General features: G+C 54.3%; 1 protein-coding gene across 2 annotated transcripts in view; it reads left to right on the forward strand.

The window, feature by feature from the left end:
- Positions 1-20,875, forward strand: part of WNT7B (Wnt family member 7B) — an 81,462-nt gene extending 60,587 nt beyond the window's left edge. For both annotated transcript variants that reach the window (XM_051962876.1, XM_051962875.1), the window contains exons 3-4: positions 8,886-9,157; positions 20,309-20,875. In XM_051962876.1, coding sequence (XP_051818836.1) covers positions 8,886-9,157; positions 20,309-20,788 — 752 coding nt within the window. In that variant the 3' untranslated portion in view covers positions 20,789-20,875. The remainder of the gene's footprint in view (positions 1-8,885; positions 9,158-20,308) is intronic.
- The last annotated feature ends 322 nt before the right edge of the window (positions 20,876-21,197 follow it).

The raw sequence follows: 21,197 nt of genomic DNA on the forward strand, positions 1-21,197 counted from the left end.
TCCTTAGGAAGTTCTGTGGCTGCTAAGAGCGGCTGAGGTGCCCGGGGTGCCTGCCAGTCCTCAGTCTCCTTCTGGAGCTGCCAAGAGCCGGGCTCTTCCCTCTCCCCAGTCCAAAAGATAGGGGGCCTGCTGACTTCCCTGCCCCTCCTCCCACGGGGTACCCTGGGCTGCACCCATCATGTGGCTGCTGCAAACATGACCAGGCATAGGAGACGCTAATCCTGCTGCTCACGTGGAGCGGGATGGGAGGGGCAGGGCTGGCCAGGCCGTGCCCCCACTGAGTCTGCTAGCGGCCGTGCCGGGGGGCTGACTCTGCCCGTTGGAGTTCTGACCAGACCCCATTTGCAGTTCCAGACGGTTCTCCCCCTCTCGGCTTGTGTTTTCTTGACCCAACCTTTATGGGAGCTTTTAATCCGATGCAAAAATCAGGAGGTGAATGAGGTGGCGGCGAATTCTGAGCAGCTCAGAACGGCAGGGCTGGGAGCCCCTTCGGCATCGGGGGGCACACTGCGCTCGAGTAAACTGAGGCTTCGAGCCCCTGCCTCGGGGCACAGGGGGAGCGGGTGGTCAATCAGGCAGTGTCCTGCCCCTCATACCTGGACACTCTGCTGTTTCCAGAGCCTGCTGGCACCCATCCCTCAGCCAACCCTGGCCACAGCCTGAGCGAGAGTGGGGTCGGAATTATCATCCGCATACCCAGGACCACACAGCCGAGAAGTGGCAGATGAACTGGACACTTTGGAGGGCGAAAAGGAGGGGATTTGGGTCAGCTTAGTTGAAACGACTCCTGGATTTCTGGCCCTCCTACCCAGAAGCACTTGGGGCTGGGGCTAGAAGGGGGAGCTGATAAAGAAGGCCGCTCTCTGCGACCTTGTGCAGATTAGGAAGGGGCCTGCGCAGAAGCCCAGCATCACAGGGTTTGGGCCCCAGGGGAGCCTCGAGCTGGACAAGGTCATCCAGCAGGCAGGTGGACGGCAGGGCCGATAATGCCCCCCTCATCGGCCTTCCCCGTGGGCCCTATTCCGGGCTACCCTGAGCAGCCTTTCCCCCAGTAGCAACTGCTTCATAAACACTGAGTCATCCCCATCAAGTCTGGAGCTGCCTCCGAGCCCCAGGCAGCCCAGAGCGCGTGCGGGTGCCCTGCCCACCTTGGCTTGGGATGGCAGCATTCATGCCCCAACCCCCACCTGATGCCCGGGGAAGCCTGAGAACAGACCCTGGCCCCCGGGACACCTATGTGTGCTGAGTCACAGGGAGAGAGTGTCGGGAGCGTGGAAGGGAGGGTGGAAGCTGGGGATCCAGGGCGCGGGCTTGCCGCCTCCCTCCCTCTGACTTTCTGGTGCCCGAGATGCCGCCACCGGGGTCTCGCTCCTTGGGCTTGTGTCTCCTCTCACGGCCAGCCTGTGTGGGAGCGGGAGCAAATTATAAACGCTGATCTGGCCCCTCCTCTGCCAGTGACTGGAGAGGGATCGGCTTCTTCCAATCCTGCCTTAAGTTGTAGAGCCTGTCTCAACCCTGCCATCTCACGTTCTCAGCACCCCCTCCATGCCCCAGCTCTGACACGGTGATTTGGCTCGGGCCCGACTCTTACCAGCCCTGCCAGGTCCAGGGCCGGGGGTTATCGGCCCTTTTTGAAAAGGGGGGTGGAGGGTAGGGAAGCGGCTCATTCGGGGTTCCACGGTTTATGGGCAGCCACTTTGCTGCCGGCCTCAGTTTGGAGGGGCTCTGGCTGAGCTCGTGCCCACCCTCTGCATTCTAGTCTAGCTTGGGTCATCGCCGCAGTCCCCATCCCCCAACCTCCCCCATGCAGAGCCGGCCTCCTACATCCTGGCATTGAGAGCTTAGCTGCTAATGCTCTCCCAGCAGGTGATCCTGAGAGGTTAACAGGCTGGGCACTGCTCGGTGGCCATGGAGCGGGCAGCTTTAAGCAGCCTTTCGATCTCTGGGACTGGAGGGGAGGGGAACTCTCGAGGAACCCTCCTGGAAAACCAGACTGCTCTCCCAGGATCAGGCTCTTTCTGCCACCCCCACCCCCCGACCCTCTTGGGTTGCGTTCCACAGAAATCCCCTCCACGAAGGATCCCCGGACTCAGGGAGAAAGGCCGACAGGCTCAGGCAAGGCCCGGCCCGGTTTCTCCCTGGCTGGGAGATTTAAGTATGTCACCACAAATCAGATTGGGAGGGGGAAGCAAAGTCAAGGCACCCCCCAATCCAGGACACTTTTCCCCCTTCTCCCTCTGGGTCCACGTTCCTCCTCTGGACCTCAGCTTTCCCACTGGTAAAACAGAAGTTCAAATTCCTGCTCTTTCTCCCTCCTAGAACAGTTCTTCCATCACTGACTGTCTTTGGGTCAGTAAAGAACCGAAGTCAGGTCCCTTAAAAGTGCTTGGAGTTCCCAGAGGGGCCTGGGACAGCTCGAGCTAGGACTGTCCTTAGGAGGCAGACCACGTTAGGGGAAGATGACCCATCTTCTCCAGCACTTGGCACAGGAATGATTGGCAGCAGCTCTGGGGGCCACACCAGAGAATCTGGCTCGCTGATCTTGGGTAACCGACACTCTCTCTGGATCTCGGTATCTCTTTAAGATGAGGATTGACCTCTCGGGCTCTGACATCCCCTGTTCTAAGGCCCCTCCCAGCTCTAACAATCCCTGCTTTGAGGCTCCTCCCCCCTGACCTCCCCTATTCAAAGGCCCTTCCCAGCTCCAACATCCCCTGTTCTAAGCCCCCTTCCAGCTCCAACATCCCCCGTTCTAAGACCCCTCCCACATCCAACATTCTCTGGGCTAAGGCCCCTCCCGGCTCTGACATTCTGTGGGTCCAGGATCCTGGGAGCTCCCATTGCTGGTGTGGTTTGAATGCACCCAACTAATTAAAAACAAATGACTCGGGAGCTGCCAGGAGGCCTGGCGTGTTTGAACGTGGTGTGACTTTTTATGATCCCGTATTTATAATCACATAATAGGAGGGCTTATGTTGGAGACACTGACTCAAGCTTAATCAGGGCAGCTGGCCCGGAGGCCCTCCTCTCGGTTCCCTGCAGGAACTTGTGTCCTATCTCCATGACACCCCGAGACTATAAAAAGATTGCTGGGATCTGCTCCGGGCACGGGGAAGGCATGAAGTGGGACTGTGCCAAGGGGCCTGGCCTGGAAGTCCAAGGCCCTCGGTGGGAACTAGCCGGGCATCTCACCATCCCTGTGCCTCGGTTTTCTTGTCCGATGAAAGGCTCAGATCAGTCCATCTCCAACTCCAACAGTAATTGGAGCTGGAAAAGTCCCCCCAAGGATTCCCGGGGCCGCTCAGCTGCCATTCTGGGAGTCTCTGCCCACTCTCCACACTGGCCCGAGTCCCACATTCATTATGAGCCTAATTTGAGAGAGGCACAAAGACTGACGTGGAAGGAGAGGACATTAAAAATGGCTCTTGTAAAAATATTAGCTCCCATCTTGAAGGGTCATAGTGATGATCAAATGAGAAAATCTTTAGTAAAGCACATAGTAAGTGCTATATAATTGCTTATTATTAGATACTGGACCAGAATTTAGGTCTTCCTGACCTGAGCCAATGATGTTATATCACGGAGCTGCTCTGGTGCAGATCCAAGGCGTGGAAGGCAAAGTGTGGAAGGGAAAACTCGGTGCTAAGTTCAAGATGTAGCGTAGTAATTAATAGTACTAACGACAGCAGTCAGCAGGAGGACTTGTGGGAGGAGCAGCTGCAACAGTCAGCAACAGGAGCAATAGTAATAGTGGGAGCAGCAGCAGCAGTCAGAAGCAGTAATAACAGGGGGAGCAGCAGCAGTAATAACAAGCAGTAGCCCAGTCAGCAACAGTAGCAAGAGTAATACTGGGAGCAGCAGCAGCAGTCAGCAACAGTAGCAAGAGTAATACGGGGAGCAGCAGCAGCAGTCAGAAGCAGTAATAGTAAGAGGGGGAGCAGCAGTAGTAATAACAAGCAGTAGCCCAGTCAGCAACAGTAGCAAGAGTAATAGTGGGAGCAGCAGCAGCAGTCAGCAACAGTAGCAAGAGTAATAGTGGGAGCAGCAGCAGCAGTCAGAAGCAGTAATAGTAAGAGGGGGAGCAGCAGTAGTAATAACAAGCAGTAGCCCAGTCAGCAACAGTAGCAAGAGTAATAGTGGGAGCAGCAGCAGCAGTCAGAAGCAGTAATAGTAAGAGGGGGAGCAGCAGCAGTAATAACAAGCAGTAGCAGCAGTCAGCAACAGTAGCAAGAGTAATAGTGGGAGCAGCAGCAGCAGTCAGCAACAGTAGCAAGAGTAATACTGGGAGCAGCAGCAGCAGTCAGAAGTAGTAATAGTAAGAGGGGGAGCAGCAGCAGTAATAACAAGCAATAGTAGCAATCAGCAACAGTAGCAAGAGTAATAGTGGGAGCAGCAGCAGCAGTCAGAAGCAGTAATAACAGGAGTAGTAAGTAGCAGCAGTGATAGTGGCAGCAGCAGTAGTCAACAGCAACAGTTGGACTAGTAGGAGGGCAACAGTTGGACTACTAGGAATGGCAACAATTGGACTAGTAAGGAGTGGCAACAGTTGGACTAGTAGGAATGGCAACAGTAGGACTAGTAGGAGCGGCAACAGTTGGACTAGTAGGAATGGCAACAGTTGGACTAGTAGGAGTGGCAACAGTTGGACTAGTAGGAATGGCAACAGTAGGACTAGTAGGAGTGGCAACAGTTGGACTAGTAGGAATGGCAACAGTAGGACTAGTTAGGAGCAGCAACAGTTGGACTAGTAGGAATGGCAACAGTAGGACTAGTAGGAACGGCAACAGTTGGACTAGCAGGAACGGCAACAGTTGGACTAGTAGGAATGGCAACAGTAGGACTAGTAGGAGCGGCAACAGTTGGACTAGTAGGAATGGCAACAGTTGGACTAGTAGGAGCGGCAATAGTTGGACTAGTAGGAATGGCAACAGTTGGACTAGTAGGAGCGGCAACAGTTGGACTAGTAGGAATGGCAACAGTTGGACTAGTACTAATGGCAACAGTAGGACTAGTAGGAACGGCAACAGTTGGACTAATAGGAATGGCAACAGTAGGACTAGTAGGAACGGCAACAGTTGGACTAGTAGGAATGGCAACAGTAGGACTAGTAGGAACGGCAACAGTTGGACTAGTAGTAGCAGTAGTGGTGGTGGCGGTGGTGGTAGTGGTGGGGACTCTGCTGCCCGTAGCTCACTGAGAATTACAAAGCATCTTCCCACTACACAGTCTTCCAGGCTAGAAGCCAAAATGGAAGCTGGTCCATCTCGTTCCCCTTGAGACTCTGCCCAATTGCCTCTTTCCGGTTGCTGATTTATAGAGTCCTCCCTTTGCACTCTCTCTCTCTGTCTCCCTGTGTCTGTCTCTCTGTATAGATGTCTCCCCATCTATCCTTTTCCCTCCCCCCTTCTCTTTCCCTAACTCTCTTTCCTAACTTTTCTGTGTTTTTCCTAATTTCCTCTTTCTGTGTCTCCCTCGCCCCACCCTTAGGATACCATCATGGGTCACTCTCCCCTTTCTTTCCAGAATTGAGCACAGGGCCCTGCACATACAGGAGATTAATAAATAAATGATTTTAAATTGATTTGGTGATCCCAGAAGGACAGGGAACGAGGGGCTGGGCAGGGTACGCAGGCCGATGGAGGAGCCCATGAATCTAAGAGCATCAGGACCCAGAAGGTCAAGGTTCAAGTCTGATCCAGCCTTAGAGATGGGGGTGGGGAGGGGGAAGCTATTTCCTTGGGCACAGGGAGTCCTTTTTACAAGTTCAGACTAATTAGCTGACACCAAGTCTTTGTTCAGGAATCCTGAGTCACACCCCTGGGGAGCAGTATCTGGAATGACTGTCCCCCTTCTCCTCCTCCAGAGCTGTTAGAATCCTTCAAGGCTAAGCTCATGTGCTCCTCTGCTGGATAGCTGCTCTGATTGAGAGTGGAAGAAGCTAAAGGAAGGAGGGAGGAAGGAAGGAAGGAAGGAAGGAAGGAAGGAAGGAAGGAAGGAAGGAAGGAAGGAAGGAAGGAAGGAAGGAAGGGAGGGAGGGAGGGAGGAAGGGAAGGAGGGAGAGAAAAAAGGAGAAAGGGAGGGAGAAAGGAAGAAAAGACGGGAAGAAGGAAGGGAGGGAATGAAAGGAAGGGAGGAAAAAACAAGCATTTATTGAGTGCCCACCATATGCCAGGTACCTTCCTAACACTTTACAAATTGGCTGATTTGGTGCCCACATTACAGGTGCCATTGTGGTATCTCTTGCACAGTTGAGGACAGGGAGGCAGTCAGAAGCTAAATGATTTGCCAGGGCTGACATAGTGTTTGAGGCCAGATTAGCACTCTGGTCTCCCCGACTCCAGGCCTAGCACCCCAAGCACTGAGCTCCCCAGATCCCTCCCTAGCTTTGGATTCATTGTGGGAGGCGGAGAAGACTGAATGCGATCCGCAGGCCTTAGAGAGACAAGAATGAGCTCAGTGACTGGTGGTCTCAAGGGCCAGCTTGGGGGTGACTGGGAGAGGAGGCAAAGAAAAGGGCAAAGAGCCAGGCCCTTCCGTCTGTCTCCAAAGCCCACGGCCAGCCCACTTCTTCGGCCCTTCCACTTCCCCTCTCCTTTCTTCTCTCTTTCTGTTCCTATCTGTTTGACCTCTGCCCCTCTATCTCCCTTTCCCTGAAAGCAGGAAATGCGGGCCCTGGATTTGGTGCTTTATGCAGGGTGAAGCTCTAGGATCCCTGGGGGAGGATCCCAGCCCTCCAAGCATTTCCTTTTCTCTCCTCAGAGTCCAGGACAGACAGACAGGTGTGGCCGGGGCTGGGGCAGCTGACCGCAGCCGGGCACTGTTTCCACAGGCAGTTGGATTCACTTCACTTTGAGCTTGCATCTCCATGCCTGGGGAGTGCACTGGAATGAGGGGAACGAATGCCATCCACCCAAACCTGCCTGACAGGAAGAGGAGGCCGTGGGCTCAGGGGACCATGGCGGGGCAGGCTCACATGTGCACGCACTAGGTCTCGGCTCCTCAGCGGGGGAGGAGGGAGCCCAACATCCCAGGGGACATCAGAACATAAGGGGGGACCAGAAGCCAGAGGACAGGTCTTGTCCAGCACCCCGCCCCAGGGGATGAGACTAGGAAGGCCCCTCACGATACCCCTGGGCAAGGGATGTGACACTCAGTGAGAACAGAGATGTTCCTCTTTTCAAGGTCACAGAGCCCCTTCTCTAGAGAATTCCCAGACCTGATGAGCTGAGTGACCCTGAGCAAGTCATTGTGATAGAGCCCTTAGAAGAGGAGATGTCAGATTTGGGAGAGAGTTTAGAACCGGGGGTGTCAGGGCTGGGAGAGATTGGACAGCATTTCCATTCGACCCAAAGGAAAGTGAGGTTCATGCATGTCTGAGGCAGATACCATGATCCTTTAGTGCTTTGATTTGGGGACTATTTCTGCCAGGCTGCGTTCGTTTCCCGTAAGAATGACTCAAAGCTGCGCTGTCCTGGTGGTCCCACATCAATTAAGTTAAACGAAGCTCAAATTGGATAAGCTCTCCCTGGGTCCCCGTGACCTGATTTAGAGGCAGCTACGCCAGTGGTCCGTGCTCCCTCCGGCTCTGTCTCCATCCTATCACACACATGCATATGGACATACGTGTGTGCCTGTGCACATTGCGATCCTGTGTGTGCGTCTGTGTGCACATGCGTGTGTGTGTGACTGTTTCCCAGCCAGGGGAAGGCTTGTTTCCTGTGTTTGGGCTCCTTGCAACCTTTGCTCTTTACTCCCTATTCTAACTCCGGATCTAGAACGGGCCTCAGTTTCCTCCTCTGCAGAATGAGAAGGTCTCAGTCCTCCGACCTCATGACTCTGTGAAAGCAGGAACCGTGTTCTAGCTCAGCTGGACGTTCCCTAGCTCCTCATCCATCCATCTGACCCACTACGGGCATTTCAATTCGTGTGTTGGTCTGTAAAGTGTCCAGGGCACTGGACTGCCAATCAGTCAGTCAGCATTCATTAAGCACCTACTACGTGCCAGGCACGGCGCTAAACACTATTGAGACAAAGAAAGGCAAAATTCTTTGCTCTCGAGAACATAATCCAATGGGTGGAACAACTGGCAAAGAGATGCACAGCAAGCAAGCAAGAAATCGTTAGCATAGAGAAAGCGTGGGGAATGGGGGGCTGGGGACACAGTAAATGCTTAATAAATGTTGATTAATTGCTTTATGACTGAGAGGCAGCTGAGCGGACAGAGGAGGCAGCTCCGTGGCTCCGTGGCTCCAACGCTGGGCCCAGACTCAGAGAAAGCAGAATTCTAATCTAGACTCAGACGCCGAGTAGCTGTGGGACTCTGAGCAAGTCACTTGCTTCCGTCTCCTTCGGTTCCTTCATGCATAAGGGTGATACTAGCAGCTCCCTCCCAGGGTTGCTGTCAGAACCAAATGAGTGTATTTGTACAATACACTGTACAAATACAGTGCTTGGCTTGGAAGGCGCACAGTAAGTGCTTTAAAATGTTGATTTATTCATTGGAAATACAAAGAAAGACAAAACCCAGGCCCTGCCTTAAGAGGTCCACAGTGGCCATGCGCTGGGCCCTGCACAAACTGGACGCAGACAGGGGCGTGGCAGGAAGACCCTCCTGTGGAAGGGGAGGGGAAGGAAGGATGGGAGACCAGGCAAGCTGGGACCGTTCTGTGCACTGGAGAGCACGGAGCTCCTGCATTCTGGAGCGTCCCATCTGGAAGTGACCCTGGGGCGTCCCTGCTGGGAGGCTCCTCGAAGGGTCGGAGCCGACGTGGCTCCCGGAGAAGGGCCGGGCCGGGCTGCGCCAGAGGCAGAGCCGGCACCCTCAGAGGTTCCGGGCTGGTGTGGGTCAGCAGCCCGGCCTCATCTCTCCTTCCTCTCGTTTTCAGGGAGCCGGGAAGCCGCCTTCACTTACGCCATCACGGCCGCCGGCGTCGCCCACGCCGTCACCGCGGCCTGCAGCCAGGGCAACCTGAGCAACTGCGGCTGTGACAGAGAGAAGCAGGGCTACTACAACCAGGAGGAGGGCTGGAAGTGGGGCGGCTGCTCAGCCGACGTCCGCTACGGCATCGAGTTCTCCAGGCGCTTCGTCGATGCCCGCGAGATCAAGAAGAACGCCAGGCGGCTCATGAACCTGCACAACAATGAAGCTGGGAGAAAGGTGACTCTCCTGGGGATCTGGGTGGGGGGCCCCGGGGCGGGGGGCCAGCCCGGGCCACCCCATCTTGCCCGTACCAGCCGGGGGCCCGGCCTGCCGATCACTTCAGTACCAAGGCCCATGAGGGGAAGTCAGCCAGGGATCCACAAGCATTTATTAAGCACCCGCTAATACAAGATTTAGGCAGTCTCTGCCCCCACACTTTCCACTGCTACACCCTCACGCTTTCCACCGCCCTAGAGGAGAGCGTTCAGCATAATTCTTGGGAGAATGCTTCCTGGGGAATGCCAGAGCTGGAAGGGCCTGCCCTGCGATTGCCCCCAATCTCCCATTTTATGGAAAGGAAGGGACTTGTCCAGCTCCCACAAGTGGTCAGGAGCATGCTGGGATGCACGGCAGGCTCCCAGAAAGACGGGCATCCCACCCCCCAGGAGCACAAGGCTTTGCCCGCCCGGCCTCTCTGGGCAGAGCAAGCTCCTCGCCGATGTAGGCCGGGGAGTGCCGGCCTTAGATCCTCTCTGGCTTATCTTTGAACACAAATTGTGCATCCTGGGCAAGCCCTGAGTCCCCCCAGCCTTGATTATCTATGATAACATAGTGCCTCCTCTTGGGAGGCTCCAGTGAGCTTGCAGAAGGCGTTCCAAAAACGTGAACGTGTTCTATAAATGCTTATCATTACCACCTATGCCCGTCGCCAGGGTCTGAGGGCGCCAAGCTGCTCCTGGGGCTTCTGCCGTGGCCCTGAGAGTGCCGCCCCTCTGACCCATGGAGACTCAGGGGCTCCGAGGCAGCCGGAAATCCCCCTCCCACTGCAGACCCCCAGTCCCGCTCCTCAGAGTGATCCAGGGAAGCTCCCACCCAAGCTGCCACCCTCCGGAAGCCACCTGCTTCTGGGGCACTGCCCACGGTGAATGGCACAACCTATCTCTGAGATGCCCCCTTCTCCCCAGCGGGGATCTCGTGTCTTCTCCAGCTGAGAGGCCCCACAATGGGGGGGGGGGGAACAAGAGAAAGGAACTGATTCTGAGAGAGGCAATTGTGATGAATTGGTGGCACAGCCCCCAGTCTCCCAGCTCACATCCCTGCAAAGAGGGTGACGGCTGGGGCACTGGGCCAGCCAGCTCCCAGGCGGGGAAGCCTTCGCTGCTTCCCCAGATCTCCGAGGGCAGGTGCCATTTATGTGCCCCCCTACCGCCTTAGTCACTGGAGGTAGATAGACTGGGCAAGGAGGAAGGGTAGCTTGAAAGCCCCCTGGGCGCTGATCTGGCTCTGCTGCTTATGAGCTCTGGCCTTGACAAGACCATCCCTCTTGGGTCCCCTCTGTAAAATGAGGGGGGTGGTGCCAGGTGATCTCCAAGGTCTCTTTCTATCGTCACGTTCTTGGGCTCTTCCCAGCTCTGACACCCCCTGTTCTCTGGGTCTAACCACCTCACTGTGCGCCAGTTCCTGCCAATCTGAGCTTCCTCGGAAACCACACCTGTAGTCACCTCTTGGTGCCCAACAATATTCTATCACATTCCTAAGCACAACAGGTTTAACCACACCCCATCGGTTAACCTCATTCCATTGACGGGCACCCTTGAGTTAACCAGGCCCCACTGAAGAGCCTCCCTTTGGTTAACCAGGCCCCACTGGAGGGCACCTCTTTAGTAAACCATGCCCTATTGATTGGCACTCCTTTGGTTAACTTTGCTCCATTGAAGGCCATTCCTTTACTTAACCATGTCTCATTAATTGACATCCCTTTGGCTAACCATGCCCCATTGAAGGGCACCTCTTTAGTTAGCCACGCCCCATTGGTTGGCACCCCTTTGATTAACCTTGCTCCATCCCTTGGGTGCCCGGTTCTTTGCCTCCACCAGAAGAGCTGTTATAAGCCTATTTCTCTGTATGGGCCTTTGTCCTCTCTCTTTCCCCTCTCCCTCTGTGGTACCAGCCCGGCAGGGGCACTGATGCCTTTCCTTACCCCTCTCATCCCTAGTGCCTTCTGCCCATACCCAGTTCCTGGGTCTTCAGTCATGCACTGGGGGTGCCTTGCCGGGCCAGCCTTCTCCCCTGAACCCCAGGCTCTGGCCCGCTTTCCCCTTCCTCCTTCCGTAACATCCACTCTTCCAGTCCTGCCAATCTCAGCTGAATTGGGGGAGCCGCCCAGTGAAGGTCATGGAAACTGAGAGGTGAAAGGGCCTCACAAGACAGAGGTTATTTTGTCCAATTGCTCATTTCACAGATGAGAAACCCGAGGCCAACGGGAGGAAGACAGTTTGCCACAGGTCAGATGCGTGGCCGGGGGCAGAGGGGCGAGGTGGGCTGCGTCCTCCACTCACCCACAATGGTGGTTGGCACACTTGCCAGCTTGAGCACACTTCTGCAGGCTCAGCTGGCCTCCGGGGTGACGGACTCTCGTCCCACCTTCCGTGCGGCCCTTTAGGCAGGGCAGTGCAGGAGAGGCAAGAATCGGCAGCAGAGGCAGAGGGCAGCTGGGCAAGGGACTGCCCGCTCTCCTTGGCCGCCGAAGGAGCTCTGCTCCCCACGTTTTGGATTTGAATTAGGAACGAAGGTTTGCTCTGGGGTGCAGATTTCTCAGCCGCCTTCCCTGAACCAAGCGGGACGGGAAAAGGTGGGTCAGAGACCCAGATCTGGAGCACTCCCCGGGAAGCAGCTGAGGCCGCTTGTCTCTGAATGGCCCGGAGAGGCTGAGCCAGACTTGCCACCTGCCCGGGGAATGCTGGCTGAATAGAAGAAGTGTGGGGGAAGATCCCATCAGAGCCACATCGTTGAGAAGAACCTTAGAGATGTTCTAGTCAACGCCACTCCTCATATGACAGACTGAGAAACTGAGGCCTAAGAGAAGGAGAGTGACTGCCCGGTCTCCTACTGACTCACTAGAATTGACATCGGCTGAATGGAGGCTCTTGGACCTGGAAGATGCTGAGAAGTCATTCTTGGCCAAGAACAAGGAGGTGGAAGCCAGGGCATCGCCCCATTTCTTAAATCCCATGTCCACCGTCTCCTCATCTTTGGACTGTAAGGTGGTGGGGACTGGAGAGGGAAATCTTTAAAGGTCATCTCCAGCTCGAAACCTAATCATCCTGTCATTTCCAGTCGTGTCCAAAACAGCCCCAGGCTCAGAGCCCTCATCATGGAAGCTATAGGGAAAGGGCACCGGCCATTCTTGGAGTCTGTGATCACTTCATGGGGAGAGTCTTGTCCAAGCTACTCTCCCAACTCACCACCCAGCCAGGCTGGGCTCCTGCGGGCCTGGGCCGCCCAGTCCCTTTTATCTGCTGGGTTTCCTGCTTGCTGGAAATGGGAGTCTGAAGGTTGAGGTGGGGTGGTGGGAGAGAGAAAGAGACAGATATACAGAGAAAGAGAAACAAAGACAGACATATGGAGAGAGACAGAAAGAGAGAGAGAGAGAGAGAGAGAGAGAGAGAGAAAGAGAGAGAGACAGAGAGAGAGAGAGAGAGAGAGAGAGAAAGAGACAGAGACAGAGAGAGAGAGAGAGAGAAAGAGAGAGAGACAGAGAGAGAGAGACAGAGAGAGACAGAGAGAAGAGAGAGACAGAGACAGAGAGAAGAGAGACAGAGACAGAGAGAGAGAGAGAGAGAGAGAGAGAGAGAGAGAGAGAGAGAAGAGAGAGACAGAGACAGAGAGGAGAGAGAAGAGAGAGACAGAGGCAGAGAGAGAAGAGAGAGACAGAGGCAGAGAGAGAAGAGAGAGACAGAGAGAGACAGAGAGACAGAAACAGAGAGAGAGAGAGACAGAGAGACAGAGAGAGAAAGAGAGAGACACAGAGAGAGAGACAGAGAGACAGAGGCAGAGAGAGAGAGAGACAGAGAGAGACAGAGGCAGAGAGAGAGAGAGAGACAGAGAGAGAAGAGAGAGACAGAGAGAGACAGAAACAGAGAGAGAGAGAGACAGAGAGAGAAGAGAGAGACAGAGAGAGACAGAGACAGAAACAGAGACAGAGAGAGAGACAGAGAGAGAGAGGATATTAATAGAGAGCGGGCCTTCATCCCCATGCGTGAGAGTGATGAAAAGAAAGCAAAGTGGAGAAACTGAGACGGAAGCTGCCCAGAAGGCTGAGTCAGTGACGGCAGATAGTGATCTCAGTGCCGCTGCCTGCCAGCCCCGAGGATTTGTCCAGACCAGTTCAGACCATGGTCCTGGGGCTAGAGCTCATACCATGTGCTCTGGGGCCTGAGGACAGCCAATGGCTGAGACTTTATAACAGGTCATATAATCTCCAAACCCAGCGCTCTCTTCCCCAGGCTAGGCTGACTCTGTGTGGCCACATGGGGGCTTCCAGATGGCTCACAGACTAGAGGGGCATTTTGCCCTGTCTTTTTTCTTAAGCCCAGAATACCATGTTGAGTTTGCCTCTGGGCAGGAGGCCTCCGGGGAGTCTGCAGCCCACGCCCGAACTTATGCCCGTGAGAGTGACAAGGGCAGTTCACTCAGACATGGTGCTTACCATGCCTCTCTTCAGTGCAGGATCTTGCAGAAACTCCATAACCTAAATAGCTAAATCCAGAGTTGTGTGACCTTAGGCAAGTCCACTCCCTCAGAGAAGAAGGAAGAGGGACAACATTCCATTTTACAATTTCTTCCTCTGTAAAAGAAGGTAATTGGCTCATTTGATCTCGGAGGTCTCTTTCAGGACCGGGGGTCAGGAAGCCAGGAATGGAAATTCAACCTCAGATACTTCCTAGTTGTGTGATCTTGGGCAAGTCACTTAACTTGTCTGGGAATAAAATAACACCTATCTCCCAGAATTTTTAAAATAATAGCTTTTTTAAAATTTTCCAAATATATGCAAAGATAGTTTTTAATATCCACCCTTGCAAAACCTTGTATTTCAATTTTTTCTCCCTCTCTTCCCCCCACCCCCACCCCCTAGACATAAGTAATCAATATTTGTTAAATATATTCAATTCTTCTAGACATATTTCCACAATGATCATGCTGCACAAGAAAAATCAGATCCAGAATTAAGGATAAAATGAGATCCCATAAAGCACTTTGCAAACTTTAAAGCCCGGCAGAAATCCTTATGACTATTGTTGTTAGACCCCTCCCAGCTCTGACTTTGTCCTGAGGCCCCTCTGAGCTCTGACCTCTGTTCCAGGCGTGCTTAGGCCGAGGCTGGGCCAGTGGTTCTCAGTCTTGTTCCATTCCCCAGGGTTGGGATGGGTCTGAGCCAATTGCCTGGGATTGTGGGATGGAGCAGGATAAGGATGCTGCCGGCTCAGACAGGAAGTCCCGTCTGCCTCCTCAGGGTTGAACTGGCCATTATTTCCCTGCATCCTTACCTCTGCCTTAGTGTCTGCCAAGCACACTTGCTGGCAAGCAGACGGAACGCTCCTGGATGCCCCGCACCAGGAAGAATGGGCCTGCGAAGAGGGACTAGCGAGGCAATGTTTCTGCAGCCCTGGACTCTAGAGGCTTAGCCTTGGAGACAGAGACACAGAGAGACACAGAGAGAAAAAACAGAGAGAGAGAGGAGAGAGAGAGAGAGAGAGAGAGAGAGAGAGAGAGAGAGAGAGAGAGAGAGAGAGAGAGAGAGAGAGAGAGAGAGAGAGAATTTTCTTTTAGGACAAGAAGCTGTGGGATCTTGTGCCATGGGCTCTCCTTTCTCCTCCACAACCTGTGGTGCTCATCCTTGTGGGCTGTGCGGTCCTGGGTGGGGGTCTCCATCATTTCCCTTCATGTGCTTCAGGAGGCTGCAGAGCCCACTGCAGAGATCCTGGACTTAGTGACTCGGGGACCAATTTATGCTCTGCCATAAACATCCTCCATGACCTTAGGCTAACGGATACCTCTCCTGGCTCATCTCCGACTGGGATGCTGCAGCCAGGAGAGAACAGGCATTTCATGGTCCCATCACCTGGTAGCTGGCAGCTGATAAACATTTATTAAGCACCCACTGTGTGCCAGGCACGGTGCTAAATACCAGGGATATAAAGATATAAAGATATTCTACTCTTGAAGAATTAATAATCTCCCAAAGTCTCAGTTTCCTTATTTTTAAAGTGGGTAGAACTTTGGAGATCTGTTGTAGGCATTGTGGGTATGATCTATACTAGAAACTAGAAACACGGAGGACCTGGATTCAAATCTTACCTTAGCAACTTACTAGCTGTGTGACCCTAGCAAGTCACTTCTTAACGCCTCAGTCCCCCTGCCCTGGCCCCACTTTCTAGGCTCGTGTGAAGTCCGCCCAGCCCAGCCCCCACCCCCTTCCAACTCTATGTGACCAAGGCGGCCAGCTCATTCACTCTGTGTTTGGCTCCTCTTGACTGTGGTTATTATTTCCCCGGGGAAAATAGGCTCCCTGCCAATTCACTACAAAGGCATTGGCCCCAAACCACTTTTCCTGCTCTGTCCTGCTTGTCTCCACAAATGATAACAGCTGACTTTGCTGTAAGCTTAAAAGTTTGCAAATCACTTCCCGATTATGTTATTGAAATCACCTATTCCCCTCACATCTGAGCACGACAGCTACCACTGTTTCCATTTCACCGAGGGTAAAACTGAGCCCGAGAGAGACCAAGTGACTCACTTAGGATCACACAAGTAGGAAATGTGCCAGGGAAGACAGCCACCCCCGAGAATCCTCCTTTGATCTCTCTAAAGCAAGATTCTTTCTTCCTGTATTCATGGAACCCTCGAGTCATTGAATGGAACCTTTGGACTTTCTCAGAATCAGGTTGGTTGCAACAGAAAATAAAATCCATAAAGGAAACCAAATCTTAGTGAAAATAAACATGCCATTTTCCCCAGTCAAAATTCAACCCCCCCAAAAAAAAAATCCATCTAGGGACTCCATAGCAAGGACCATTGAAGATCTTTCCAACCTGACACTTCAAAAAAAATTAATTTTTTCAATAAAGAATTGATTTTCTCTTTCTCTCATCTCCTCACCTCATTCTCACTGGGAAAAAAAAGAAAAAGGAAGGAAGGAGGGAGAGAAGGAAGGAAGGAAGGAAGGAAGGAAGGAAGGAAGGAAGGAAGGAAGGAAGGAAGGAAGGAAGGAAGGAAGGAAGGAAGGAAGGAAGGAGAAGAAGAAAGTTGAAGTCCTTATAGCCCATTAGTCACTGGGCTGGCCAGCTCAGGGCTCCTTGGAACTATCTAGTTGAACTTTGCTCTGAGACCCTGCAATTGGCACCACTTGCCCTTGGCCCTCCTTGGAGCTCCCTGTGCTTGGGTCTCTCCCTGAGTCTGGCAGGCGTTCTAGCTCCTCTGACTCCCCAACAGCCTCCTATCTCAACTCTGACCCTAACCACACCGCTCACCGGTCTCAGAATTCTTGGTAGAACAGGGATCTCCCTTTTGCCATCTTTCCAAGGTGAACAAGGAAGGGAGACATGGATTGTCGTGGGGAAAACGGCTCTGGGCTGGGCGTGGAGAGACTGGATTTCACATCCAAGCTCATTGTATCCTTTATTTTTGAAGAGGACCAATGATATCCCAAGATCATGACTTGACTGACACAGGAACTGGCTGCACATCTCCCTCTCTCCTGCAGTCACCACATCCAGTGGCAGGGCAAAAGTCAGGATGACCAGCGATGGCCCAGGACACAGTGGTGACCTTGACATCCTTGACACTGATGGTCAGGCTTAGTGCCTCATTAACATCCAGTCATGTTTGTCATCATAATTCTAACCATTCCTGGCATGATTCTCGTCCCTCTGAGCTCGCGGAGGCGCTCCCTGGCTTTTCTTTTGTAGATGGTCTTTCTGCACGGACACCCTCAGAGAGAGAAAGAGGCCCTTCCCTTCCCCCCACTTCCATTTCCTCTCCATCCCCAGAAGCCAGCCTCAAGGCCAACTCTTCATGACTTCAGAATGGCCCCTGGATATCAAATGGAGAAGCAGCCAGGCAAGAGGGACCCTCCCCAGGTGGAAGAGCCGCTTCTGAGCTGACCAAGGTTAGCCAGAGGCCCTGGCGGATGATGAATGGAATTTTTCAGGAGCTAATGATTTTCCATCTTTAATCAGGCATCGAGCTTGGCAGGAACTCTTCGATTTTGGTAAATGAGTACCCTGGGGGTCAGGGCTGGCTCTGGGAATGGAGGAAGAGGAAGGAAGTCCCCTTGTCAGGTTGGTCCTGATAAAGGGAAACTGAAGAACCAGAATCGCAGGCTCATGGGAGAGGCCACTGGAAGTCCCTTCGGAGGACATCTCGGGGTAGCTCTGTGCTCTATACATGGAGGGGAAGGAGGTTGTCGGAGATCAGCCTGGCACTGGGGGAGGGGTACCACCCAGGCTCTGACAAGAGACTGAGCTTCCTCCCCTTACATCACCCCACACCCAGGTGAACGTGGGAGGTTGTGATTTCTCCCTGCACAGGTGCCTCGCCTCATGACCGGGCTCTGAGGGTTGGACTTTCAGAGTTGCAGGGACCCGGAAACCTCCAATCTGTGTGCCGAGCAGACCCCTCATTCCACTTTAGATCCACTTCCTCTCAGCGTGCCATACTGCCTGGCCTTGGACTTTGCTTTTTACTCAACTTAAAAAGCACTCTCAGATCTTCACAATATCACCCAGTGAATGTCCTCATGCCCGCTTTCCAAGCGAGCACTCAGAGGATTTAGGTGATTGCCCCTGGAGAAGCCAGGAACAGAAATCAGGTTTCAGAACCCAGTTGACACCGGCCTTCCCCCGCTGCCTCCAGGGGCTGTAAGCTGGCGGAGGGCAGGCTTGTTGGACATTTAATTTTTGTATACTCCTAGCACACAAGGGTCACTAATAAATGCTTGCTGGACTGAATTGAATGACGCTTGGAAAGGGGAAGAGAAAGGTGTCGGGTGGCCGCCAAGAGCCCCAGCTGGAAGAGCTGAAAGCCACTTGAGATGTCAAGGGTGGGGTGATGGTGGCGATGATGGTAAAGATGTCACAAGGGCAGTAATGGTGCCCTTAGGAAGGATGGCCATGGCGCTGAGGGGAGAATGTTGTAGAGGGTCGTGCGGATGACGGCATAGGGAAAGATGGTGCTGGGGACAAAAGGATGGCGACGATGCTTCCAATGATTCTGGGGACAACGGAGGATGGTGACAGCTATTCTGAAGTGGAGATGGCTGACGGTGAGGAGGCCGCTGAAGGAGATGGGACGCTGCTGACAAGGTGCATTCACAACAGCTCCCGTGTACATGAAATTTAAGCCTTCTAAGATGCTCTCTCCCACCAACATGTCCATGTCATCATAAGGAAACTGAGGCTAAGCTCGAACGGCCAACGGCATCAGGACCCAACTCAGATCTCTTGCTGTTCTAGGAGGCCACAGAGTGTGAGAGGCTGGAGAGAGCAGTGTCCTGGGAGTCAGAGAGGCAGCAGCAGGAGAGAGTGGTCAGAAAGCCTGCGTCTGCTATCGCCTACCTGCGTGACCTTGGACACAGAGACCTGGGTCTCAGTTTCCTCAGTTATAAAATGGGTCAAAGGCACTAGATAACCTCTAGGCTCCTTGTTTCCTCTTCTGATATTCACATCCCTTGTTCCAAAGGTGTTTCTGGTTCTGACGTTCTCCAAGAACAATTCTAAGTTCTTTCTACTCAGAATACATGGCCAATAGCACAGTCACTAGGTTGTGGGACTTGGAATCAAGAGGACCCCATCTCCGAGTCCACCTCTAGGACTTCGGCCAGCCATTCTGTGCCTCGGTTTCCTCATCTGTAAGATGAGGAACTTCTCTCCCCCGAGGGGGTTTGGGGGCTCCAGTGCAACGATGAATGACAAGTATTCTGGAAACACTAAGGCTCTATCCACTTCCTGGTGTGTAAAAGGAGGGGTTGGTTCCTCTGGGAACACTTCTGGCTGTCCAGCAGCAGCCACTGGTACCCCCATCCAGACCTGTGATATTAACTATGTAGGGAACTCCCACCACCCCAAAGGGGATCAGCCTCTGCCTTGCAACTCGGAGTCTTAAAGTGGCACAGAAATCCTCAATTCTCTAGCCTCTAAGCCAAACTGCCTGCGTAGCTCATCTCCAAGCCATTCTCATCATCGCTCTGTTCCCAGAGTGGGTGCCCTCCAGCTGGGTCCTCGAACCCAGGGCCAGCCCCCTTTGGGGCCAACTCAGCTGGGGGAATGCAAGCCCATTGTACTTAAGCTGACCTGGCTCTGAATGCAGACAGGAGGGTGAGTCAGCTGCTGAAGACAAAGCTGGAATGTGCGCACCAACCCCTCCTAAACCAACTAGAAATGATTTGTGGATTATCTGTTGTTTGGGGATTATCCAGCCCCGACTGACCTCTTTGATAGTTGGGATGGGGGAGGAGGAAAAGGGAGGGGGAGAGGAATGGTTCCCAGCCTGGAGTGGGAGAGGGTGGGCATTGAGAATCCTGCCTTGAACTATGAACTTGATGGGGCAGCCTGACCTCGGTGGGTCACCAGAGTCTTTCAAGTGGTGGGAGAGGAACAGGAATTCACATGTCTGTGGGGCATCCCCCCCTCGAAGCTGTGGGAGTCTTTGTTCTGGTTCACGCAAGACCTATTATTCAATCACTGTGATTTTGAACCTTGGTTTTGTCATCTGTAAAATGGAGAAAGGAATCCCTTGGTGGCTTAGTTGGAGCAACAAATGGGATATTTCAGATGGAAAGGGTTTTTTTAATGTTGCCCATCTCCTGCACATACACCCGTCTCTGGACTTCTCCGTGATGTGCAAAGAATAGCTCTGTGACAGGGGCGCAAGGGGGATGGTCCCATCGAGCGTCTGAGGCACGAGAGAGGAAGATCCGAAGAGACCTTCTGGAACGGATGGCTGGAGCGGAGACCCTGGGACCTGACCAAATGACCAAGGCATCTTGGGAAATGTTCCAGACTTGTGCTGGGAATCGTGGCTGGTGGGGAGGCCATCCTGGCTCTCCCCATTCTGCCATTCTCAGGTCCGGGAGCCTTCGCTCCAGCCATCCGTTCCAGATCTCCCCTGGATCTTTGTCTCTCCTTCAGATGCTGGCCGGGAGCATGGAGAGTGTCGGTAGGTCTTCCCTGCCCCCATGTGCCACTCCCGCTCAGTCAGCCAGGTGGGCTGGGGAGGATGGCGCTCGCGCTTCCAGCCCAGTGCCCCCATTTCCCTTCCGGGGCGTTCCCCAAGGTGGCCGTGCTTCTAACCTGCGCTTCCTCTTCTCCCTCCCCGTCTCCTCCCGCGCAGGTCCTGGAGGAAAGGATGAAGCTGGAATGCAAGTGCCACGGGGTGTCGGGCTCGTGCACCACCAAGACGTGCTGGACCACGCTGCCCAAGTTCCGGGAGGTGGGCCACCTGCTCAAGGAGAAGTACAACGCGGCCGTGCAGGTGGAGGTGGTGCGCGCCAGCCGCCTGCGCCAGCCCACCTTCCTCAAGGTCAAGCAGCTGCGCAGCTACCAGAAGCCCCTGGACACGGACCTGGTCTACATCGAGAAGTCCCCCAACTACTGCGAGGAGGACGCCGCCACGGGCAGCGTGGGCACCCAGGGCCGCCTGTGCAACCGCACGTCGCCCGGCGCCGACGGCTGCGACACCATGTGCTGCGGCCGCGGCTACAACACGCACCAGTACACCAAGGTCTGGCAGTGCAACTGCAAGTTCCACTGGTGCTGCTTCGTCAAGTGCAACACGTGCAGCGAGCGGACCGAGGTGTTCACCTGCAAGTAGGCCGGCGGCGAGCGCGCGCCTCCCTCCGCCCGCCCCCCGGGCCGGCCGCGGCTCCGGCTGCCGTTCGCACAGCCCGTCTTTCGGGGAGGGGGGCCCGGACGTCGGGGCTCTCACGCGCCTGTGCGGGGAGACGGGAGGCCGCTGCCCTCCCCACCCCCACCCCCAGCCGGCGGCATCTGGGACCGGAGGAGCGTGGCGCAGCCCCCAAGGGCCTCGGACCCCCGTCCCCCCCCAACCTGGCGGCCTGGCGGGCCGGCCTCCTTTCCGCTGCGCCCCGACAGCTTTGGGGGACGGGGCGGGGCCTGTTCTTGCGATCCTCTGGAGCTAAGCCATCCCCACTGGGGAAGCTGCTTGGGAAAAGCTTCCCGGAGGGGGCTGGAGAAGAGAGCACATTTCCCACCTGTTTCCT

This window comes from Antechinus flavipes, chromosome 5 (assembly GCF_016432865.1).
Source record: "Antechinus flavipes isolate AdamAnt ecotype Samford, QLD, Australia chromosome 5, AdamAnt_v2, whole genome shotgun sequence".
NCBI classification, from domain to species: Eukaryota; Metazoa; Chordata; class Mammalia; order Dasyuromorphia; family Dasyuridae; genus Antechinus; species Antechinus flavipes.